The 10141-nt window shown below is 39.0% G+C and overlaps 1 protein-coding gene and 1 pseudogene across 1 annotated transcript; one reads left to right on the plus strand and one right to left on the minus strand.

The window, feature by feature from the left end:
- The first annotated feature begins 5 nt into the window (after nucleotides 1-5).
- Nucleotides 6-1376, plus strand: LOC132642727 (AAA-ATPase At3g28580-like; annotated as a pseudogene).
- Nucleotides 1377-2531: 1155 nt separating this feature from the next.
- LOC132641551 (putative late blight resistance protein homolog R1B-12) lies at nucleotides 2532-7256 on the minus strand. The gene is given in 6 exon segments (XM_060358592.1): nucleotides 2532-2928; nucleotides 2931-2995; nucleotides 3109-3184; nucleotides 3486-4614; nucleotides 4778-6126; nucleotides 6868-7256. Coding segments are annotated over 5 exon segments (2478 nt in total). The 5' UTR covers nucleotides 5920-6126; nucleotides 6868-7256; the 3' UTR covers nucleotides 2532-2862.
- Nucleotides 7257-10141: the final 2885 nt, after the last annotated feature.

Here is a 10141-nt window from a genome sequence, read left to right on the forward strand (position 1 = left end):
GGTACATGAGCAAGAACTCTTGCACACAAGCTAAGCGCCTCAAAGACAACACGGTGAAAGATGGTCAATCGCTTATCCTAACCATGCATGATTATGAGGAGATAATCGATGAATATAAATATGAGAAGATTTGGTGGATTTCGAGCCAATTAGCAGCCAACAAACAGACAATTGCTTTGTGGAAGGAGGATGACAAGAGGTTTTTGAAGCTCAAATTTCACAGAAAGAATCGCGAGCTTATCACAGAGTCATACTTGAAGTATGTGTTGGATGAAGGGAAGGCGATATCTGTGAGAGAACGACACAGAAAGTTGTACACAAACAATAAGGGAGAGACAGGTGGTGGGTACAGATATAGGGGGTGGAGGATGTGGAGTGGAGTAGTGTTTGAGCATCCATCAACATTCGATACTCTGGCCATGGATCCACACAAGAAGTAAGAGATTATGGATGATCTCGAAACATTCAGCAAGTCAAAAGACTATTATGCAAAGATTGGAAAGGCGTGGAAGCGCGGTTATCTTCTTTATGGTCCCCCAGGAACGGGTAAATCTTGCAATATGATGTCTATGATCTCGAACTGACATCGGTTAAGGACAACACCGAGCTAAGAAATTGCTGCTAGATGCTACAAGTAAATCTATTATTGTGATTGAAGACATCGATTGCTCCCTTGACCTTACGGATCAAAGGGAGAAGAATAAGAAGAAAGGCGAGGAAGATAAAGAAAAAGTTGAGAAAGATGCCATCAAGGAGAAAAGAGGAAAGAAAAGCAAAGTGAGGTAACTTTATCTGGACTTTTGAACTTTATTGATGGTCTATGGTCAGCTATTGGTGGTGAAAGGCTTATTGTCTTCACCACCAACTATGTGGAAAATCTTAATCCTGCTCTAATTCGGAGGGGGACGATGGATAAACATATTGTGCTATCCTACTGTTGCTTTGAGTCCTTCAAGATGCTTGCAAATAATTATCTTGACGTCGAATCTCATGTTCACTTTCCTGAGATTCGTCGCTTATTGGGGGAAACTAATACGACTCCTGCTGATATTGCTGAGAATTTGATGCCTAAGTCTTCGAAGGAAAATGCAGACACTTGCTTCGAGAGATTGATTAAAGCTCTTGAAACCGCAAAGGAGGAAGCGAAATTAAAGGCTGAGAAAGAAGAAGAAGAAGAGAGAGCAAAGGCTGAGAAGGAGAAGGAAGAGAGAGGAGAAAAAGAAAGAATTAGCAGCTACTAAAGAAGCCAAAAATGCTGGTGGTGTAAACGAAAAAGACAAGTCAGAAAGTAATGGTGCTAAGGAAAATGGTGATGTTAGCAAAGGTTTATTTTGGAAATGTTTGATTAATAAGAATTAAAGTTACACATATATGAAAGTTTTGGTGGTGTTTTAGCTTTATATTTTCTACAATTAGCGTTATTAGTTGTATTTGCAATAAGTTTATTTTATGTTTAGTGGTGCTTGTACAAAATCTAGTCTATGTTTGGTAATTATGCAAGTGGTTTCACGCAGTTGTGAGGTTAATAATAAGTTATATGTATAGCCATCAGTAGCATAAGGGACTGGTTACATTTTTCAGCAATTATGCATTTTAATATGGTTCACGTGTAGCAGACTCATAGTGAAATATGATTTTAAAGTGGTTTGATGATTAACAAATGAAATATGGCTTGTGTGAGTTTGTATTTGTTAAAAGTCCAAATGTGTATAATGCTAAAATGTATTTGCGTTTATATGTTGTTGGGCTGAATCCGGTAAGATCCAGGTACTTGTACTGCACGTGTTCCGATCCTAGTAGAAAAAAGATTTGGTGAACCGTTTTTTAAGATGAAATTTATGAAAAGATGTTTGTGTATCAGTTAAAATTAAGCAATATAAATGATAATTACATAAGAGATCTTCTTAATACTTTTGAGTTGTAAAAGCATTCAAATTAGGATTAGTGTACCTATCTTCGCAATTTACATCTTCTACCTCTTCATCCATCTCGAAAATGAACAGTTATTGAATGACAAGTCTATTACCTATTGGCTTTAATCACTGCTCTACTCTTTCTTTAAGTATTGATAATGATACAACTGCTATGGAACTTCTCTTTTCCATTGCATGCACTTTTAAAATTTTAGAAATGACTGTAATACCTGATACATTCTTCTGGTTTGGATGCAGCAACCATATTTTTAGATTGCAGTCCACATTTTGCCTAGCGCATTCCAACGAACTAGCACTGCAGTGTTTAGCTAGTAAGCGTTGCAGTGCCGAGCACCAAATTCAGTAAATTTGTATGAAATCAAATGATAATGAAGACGCAAACTGAAATAGGCCCTTAAACTTGGCCTCAACTGGCAATTATGCCCTTCAACTTTGGGTGTGCACAAGCAGGCACCTCAACTTGTGCACAAGGACTATATCACATTGGTGTTGACAAGTTAGGAGCCAGCACTGCAGTGTTTAGCTAGTAAGCGTTGCAATGCCGAGTACCAAATTCAGTAAATTTGTATGAAATCAAATGATAATGAAGACGCAAACTGAAATAGGCCCTCAAACTCGGCCTCAGCTGGCAATTATGCCCTCCAACTTTGGGTGTGCACAAGTAGGCACCTCAACTTGTGCACAAGGACTATATCACATTGGTGTTGACAAGTTAGGACCTGTTAGGAAGTTATGTTTACAGTTTAGTCCTTACTTCAGAATAGTTTTCATTTAAGTCCCTTTCAAAGCTCTAGATTGTTAGCATATAAAAATCACAGTAAATCGTAGGTGTGGGATGTGAGGAATGAAATTACACCTTATGATCTCTTTCTTTTCCCATCTTCAATCTTATTTTCTGCAAATCCGCCATGGTTTAGTCCACCAAGGGTTACAGTTGCGCAACTTTCTCAGTTTCCGCAACTTTCTCAGTTTCCCCACAACTGATTGAACTTGATAAGCATCCGCATTTCCTGTCACTAATATTTTCTTCTCTTTCCTATCAAGTGCAATAGCTTCTACCCCTGTTATATAGAATAAGACAACCAATATACATTGATGAATTAAAGTTATTTGGTGTTCTAAAACAAGTCAAGGGAAAATAAAGGAAAGAAAAGATAATCAGTCTAGTTAGTACCTGAGATACCGCATATAGCTTTAAATACCTTAAATACCTCTTCATCATCGTAAATATCTAATTTCAGCACCTTTTTCTGCAAGAAAACAAAGGAGAAAATCCTAGATATAAATGAGGCCATGAGTGTCATAAATTATGACTCATAATAAAGATAACTGTGAAAACAGTTCAAAAAGTTTAAGCCCCAAAAATTCTTGAGAACAAGGAGATTTCTGAAAGCTCAGAATCATGCAGAAAGCTCACTGGCAGACTTCCAAATCTGAATAATAAAGTTTTAAACAAATTTCGAAACAAAAAGAAAAGGTAGTAAAAGGCAACTTATTATAGTAGGGAAAATGAGACTGAATGTAGTTAAGGTATTTTCTGAGTAGTGGTACCTTGCTTATGACGAGATTGAAAATAGTATTTTGATAATCTTCAACTTGTGTTTCTTGGATATCCCTGGCTGAATTGACAACGGCCTCGTTGCAATTCTCTACCTCAATGTACTTTAGAGAAGAGATTTCCCCAAAAGAAGAAGGGATCTCCTTAAGATCCCGGCATCCACGCAAAATCAATTGTTCAAGGTTAGGAAAGGCATCATCTGCGACAATCCATTCATCAAAGAAAGCTAACCAAACTAGTTTCAAGACTTTAAGTTGAGGGAACTCTTCATTGCTCACTTTCCATTCCCTATGGTAGCCAAACTCAACGTAGTACAGTTTGAGTACCTCAAGGTTCTTCAGCTGAGCAATTTCTGATAAGTATCGAGGATCCAGGTAAAATCCAGATAGTTTCAGGCACTTGAGGTTTGGTGCGGAGATGCAAAAGGGGATGCATTTAAAGGGATCTTTTGAACGATAAATCTTTAGTATTTCAAGCGGTGTTGGAAAATCCAAAACATGGTACTGAGAGTATTCTAACTCACCCTCGACTTCGCATATCAGTTTTCGAAGATGAGGTGTTTTTCTCAACATCAGTTCCGCATCCTCAAAACCAGAAAAATATGGAGTGGAAAGGGTTTCCACATAAAAAAGTGTTGCGGAGTTCTCGAGTAATGCTTCTGCTTTTCCTCTGCTGAAGTCGGGAATATGCAGATGTTTCAGTTTAACCATCTCCCAAACTGTATGAGGTAGTAGTAGCACGCAACGCGGAAAATATCTTCTACGTTTTAATATAAGAGTTTCAAGGTTCCAAAGATTGGATATGGTTGAAGGAATTGAATTCTGATCAATATGTGCGGAGAAATACCTCAAGTAAACAAGCTCAGTTGGAATAAAATCAATAACAATGTGGTGCTCCAAATCCAACACTTTTAGAAACTTGAAATTCTGTAAAATACGTGAAATTGCAAAAGTGCGTGAGGATAAGCGATGATGGGCAAAGTATGTTGCGTCCTTCTTGGAAAGTATAGAGCTGGCAAGTGAGCAAGACGAGCTCCATTCTAGAAGATTATGCACTTCAGTAAAGGCCAAGCGAGCATACTGCGTGTAAGGGTAAATACATGAAGGATTGGCACTCTGATCCCTGTGAATATATAAATTAGCAAAACCATAGCATTGATTTTCAATTAGAACTTGAAATACTTGATTACTGTAAATATATATTTGTAAAATGATAGTAATTTTCACATATAACTTGAAATACTTGATTGATTGAATAAATAAAGTACCATTAATTAGCATATTACCGTTTTATCCATAGTAGAAAATTCTCCTCTCTTGCTTTTTCCTTGCAGAAGTCGAGCAATACATCATGAAGACGACATGCTTTGACCTTACCATCTGAATCAACCCTTTTAGCAACCATCACAAGATTTCGTCCAATAAGATTCTCTAAGTAACCTTCTGCTATATCCTCCAAACTCTTGCCTTCACAACTTTTTATAAATGTTTCTGATATCCATAACCTTGTCAACTTTGAGATGTTAATCACAGCGTCTTCAGAAAATGCTCCAAAATAAAGGAAGCAAGGCTTAAGATGAGACGGTAAATCCTGATAACTTTGTTCTACAATGGCCTTTGAATCACTGCGAATGTGGACACCTAAATTGTCAGCGATTTTTTTCCAACATTCTTCTTTCTTTTCCATCTCTTTGAGAATACCAGCCACTAACGCAATTGAAAGAGGGAGTTGTTTACACATTTTTGCTATTCGTTTCCCAACATCTATTAGCAGAGGGGAACAACTTTCTTCACCAAACACTTTCTTTTCTAGCAACTTCCAACTTTCATCATCGTTAAACATACGAAGATGAAGGGGGTCACTATGAACACTAGCATATTTGGCAACTTCATAATGTCGCGTTGTCAGAATGATTCTGCTTCTGTTATTGGCGTCCGGAAAACAGCCTCTTAAATCATCCCAAGCACTATTTTGCCACACATCATCAACAAAGATAAGGTACCTTCTGGGCAATAAATATTTGCGAAGCATATCAGCTAATTCACTGGCATGAAGTTCTCTAAGTTCAGAACCCTCACCAATAGCATCACGTAGCAAGGCCAATAACAAGTCCTCGTACGAATATACTTGAGACACACAACACTGTGCACAAATATCAAATTGAGAGACAACTAGCCTGTCAGAATAGAGTCTGTTGGCCAAAGTCGTCTTACCTAGACCCGGCATGCCGTGAATTGAGATGACATCTTGTCCTTTGGTTCCATTCAGTAGTTTATTTCTTAAATTTTCTATTACATCCTCAAACCCCACAATTTCTTCATTAATCCTTGGAGTCCTTGCCAAATGTGATGACGTACGAGCAGTGACAGTCTTCATTGTATCCACAACCATGTTCTTTCCCTGAATCTCCGCTTTGATACTAGTCATCTCCTTTATGAATATCCAGGAGCCAACGCTCGAGGCACCAATACGGAACGCCTTTGTTTATACAAGCATCAACAACATATTCCACCTCATATGCTTTGCTAATCAATTGTGTAGCACAATCTTCAAGTCAACTTATTGTAAATAAGTTTGCTCTATTTGTTCCCTGTATGACTGTATCCATGTGACCGGAGATTCCTTTCCTTTGTACTGCATTCATATTAAATACAGAATCATTATTAATTAAGTAGATCATCTTTTCATTTCACATGGGTATAGGTAGATCTAAGTACACAAATTTTAAGAGAGCTGTGAATAATAATGAATCAATGAGCTTGGTACATTTGTACGTTATTAAATCATCAAGTTGAAGGATTTGGAAACAGTGGACTTGAAATGTTGAAGACACAGACATTGCTTTTAATTTGGCCATTTTTCAACTCTGATGTTTCATATAGTAGAATACAAAAGCTAACCATGTGGTGCAGCGGATGTCACACCCCTTTTTCCAACCCCCGCGATAAACACACACGTTTTATTATTAGAAAGGGTTTTTCCAATTGAAGTGACGATTTTGAAAAGGGATTATTGATTTAAGCTAAGAGACTACTAACTGCAATTATTAACTGAACATACACAGAATGCATTTTTTACCTTTTGAATATGAAAATAAACTACCTTGTCAATTAAAAACCTAAAAATATATCAAAAACCATTTCACTGCAAACGTCCAATTAAACAAGAAGCCAAATAGTAAATGGGAATGGTCAAACTACTGTATTTTCATAACTTAATTGAAGCAAGGTCAGTTACCTTATTAACATAAAACTTAGTATTTCAAAAAAAAAGTTAACAAATAGCTGAGACAACAAACGAAGCAAAATGCTTTACAAAGAAGGAAAAATAAGAAGACATTTGATGAGATAATAATTGAAATGGAAAAGATTGCACCTTTAAGACAAAAACCTCCTTGCTTTTATTAAAGAAAAACACTAGTTGTCCAGGTAGAGAAGAATACAACCAAATTCAGCATTGAACATCTACCGTAAATAACACCACCATCGAAGAACCTCATCGGAAACGTCGACGCACTCGAAAAACTCAGCGGAACATTTTATAAGCTGAAAACTTCCTCAACTCCGACCAAAATAACCCTCAACAGAGGTGAAGATATGGTTGAAAAAGGTGTTTAAAATGCTGGTTTTTTGAAGTGGTTGAAAACTTGTTTGGTGAAATTGACAGCTACCAATGGAGGGATGACGGTACGCTGTATTTCTATTTCTTTTCTTCTATTATTATAAACGATGAAAGAGGACGAAGACCGCTGTACCAACCTGTATAAATAGTTATTACACGAAATGTACTTTTGTTGCAGAGTCTGTGAATTGTACAGTATAATTGGGCCCAGTTCATCAAATGATTTCATGGTTGTTTGTCAATTATACCCTTGACTGACACCATTTATTCAATTTTATTACGGCAAAATACATCAAATCACTTTTAAACTAAACTCAAAATATCGATATCACATCTAAACTATACGGACGACCTATTACACACCTGAACATCTAAAAATTGAAATTATTTGCCCCTGCAAACTGATGACCACTTACACAATGGAAAGTGTAATACACTCGTCTGCCACATCAGCATCACGTCAGCGCCAAATCAGATTTCTTTTAAATTTTAAATTTTAAATTATTTTTCTTTTCTTTTAGTTAAAAATTAAATTTCCACCTTCTTCTTCAGTTCACCCGCCCCCGCCCCACCCCCGCCCCCGATTTCTTCTCCACCTTCACGCCACCCCCACTCCCCAACTCCTTCACACCACCAGTCACCACCGTCACGCCGCCCCCACCCCCTAAATACTTCAGGCTACCCCCACCCCCCAAATCTTTCAACTCACGCTAGCAAAAAACAAGACTGAGGTCGATAGGGGCATTACTGGTAATTGCTAAGGTGCTTTCTGAAGTCTTAACCATTGGCTAGCGCTCATCTCCAGCTCCACCTGCACCCCCCAAATCCTTCACGCCACCAGCACCACCGTCACGCCACCCCCACCACTGCAATTTCAGACAACCACCAACACCAAAAAAGTCACGATATCATTACCATTAGTTTCATCTACCATCACCTCCAATTTCAGATCACTAATCTTTTTCAAGAAAGTAAAGTGCAAAGGAAAAAATACCCATCAAAGAACATGAACACTAAGCAAAAGGCAGCCAGAAAACTGAAGAATTTCCAGAGTAAAATAGAAAATTTTCCTACAGTAGTAGCAGCAATAACTGATTTGATCAAAAGAGAAAAAAAAACAGAAATCCCAACAATCAACTAAACACCAATCCCAAATTATCAATTATATGAATCTCATGCATAAATTCCAACTGGAAGCCCTTGAATGAACTCATGGATAAGTTCAAAAAGAAAATAATAAAGGTACCAAGAAATCAAAGGACTGTGTGTTTTTGTACATGTTAAATGAAGGAAGGATATTAGAATTCAAATAATGAAACCCTACAAGCAAATATATTAGAGGGAAAGAGTACCTGAAGAGGAAGAAAGAATTGATGAGCTGCAAAGTAGAGATGCTGATTCTTCTTCAGTACGAAAACCCAAAGACTTTGTGTTTTGAGTCTTGAAGAAGAAAGGGACAGGTGGGGGGAGGGGTGGGGAAATGAAGAGAAAGGGACGGGTAGGGTTGGGATTAAAAAAAATATAACTTTGGTTGGGGGGATAAGGGGGTTGAGGGAGCTTCTAGGTTGAGAGTAGGGTCTTGGAATATTGGGACTTTATCGGGTAAGTCCATAAAATTAGTTAAGATTCTTAAGAAGAGGAGGATTAGTATAGCTTGCGTCCAAGAGACTAAATGGGTAGGACCTAAAGCTAAGGAGATGGATGGGTACAAGCTTTGGTTCTCGGGCAAGTCGAGGTATAGGAATGGGGTAGGGATCTTAGTAGATAGTGAGCTTAGAGATCAAGTGGTAGAGGTTAGGAGGATCAATGACAGGATGACGACGATTAAGTTAGTTGTTGGAGGATTCACCCTGACCATTATTAGTGCCTACGCGCCATAAGTGGGTTTGGACGAGGAGGTAAAAAGGCGCTTTTGGGAGGACTTAGATGAAGTGGTGGTAAGTATACCGCCTACTGAGAAGTTATTCATAGGAGGAGATTTCAATGGGCACATTGGGTCTGTTTCGAGAGGTTATGACGAGGTGCATGGAGGATTTGGCTTCGGGGACAGGAATGGTGGAGAAGTCTCACTCCTGGATTTCGCAAAAGCTTTTGGATTGGTGATAGCCAACTCGAGTTTTCCGAAGAAGGATGAGCACTTGGTAACCTTTCGTAGCTCGGTGGCTGCGACGCAAATAGACTTTTTACTTCTTAGAAAAGATGATAAAGGCCTTTGTAAGGACTGCAAGGTCATACCGAGTGAGAATCTTACGACCCAACATAGACTATTAGTGATGAATTTGGAGATAAGAAGGAAGAAGAAGCAGAGGGTCGTGGATGACCGACTGAGGATTAGGTGGGGGAGTTTGACTCTGTCTAGTGCCCTAGAGATGGGGGAGAAGTTGATGGCTATGGGAACGTGGGATAGTAGTGGTGATGCGAGCAGTATGTGGGATAGGACGGCCAGTTACATTTGGGAAGCAGCTAGAGAAGTATTGGGGGTTTCACGAGGCAGCCGTGGTGGGCACTGTGGGGATTGGTGGTGGAATGGAGAAGTCCAAGAGAAAGTAGAGGCAAAGAAGCAGGCATATGTGAATTTTATAAATAGCAAGGACGATGAAGAGAAGCGGACGAACAAGGAAAAGTATAAGATGGCGAAAAAGGAGGCGAAGTTGGCAGTTTCGGCGGCTAAAATGGCAGCTTTTGAACGCCTTATGCAGAACTAGAGGACAGAGGTGGGGATAAGAAGCTATATAAGCTTGCCAAGGCGATAGAGAGGAAGGCACGCGACTTGGATCAAGTGAAGTGCATCAAGGACGAGGATGGCCAAGTGTTGGTACAGGAAACCCGCATTAGACAGAGATGGCAGTCATACTTTCATGAACTCTTGAACGAAGGATAGGACAGAGACATTGTGTTGGGAGACTTGGAGCACTCGGATAAGGGTCGCGACTTTGGATATTATAGGGGTATAAAGGTTGAGTAGGTTAAGGGAGCTGTTCGTAGGATGCGCAGGGGAAGAGCGACCGAACCTGACGAGATCCTTGGG

Source organism: Lycium barbarum, chromosome 5, assembly GCF_019175385.1.
Source record: "Lycium barbarum isolate Lr01 chromosome 5, ASM1917538v2, whole genome shotgun sequence".
Classification (NCBI taxonomy): domain Eukaryota; kingdom Viridiplantae; phylum Streptophyta; class Magnoliopsida; order Solanales; family Solanaceae; genus Lycium; species Lycium barbarum.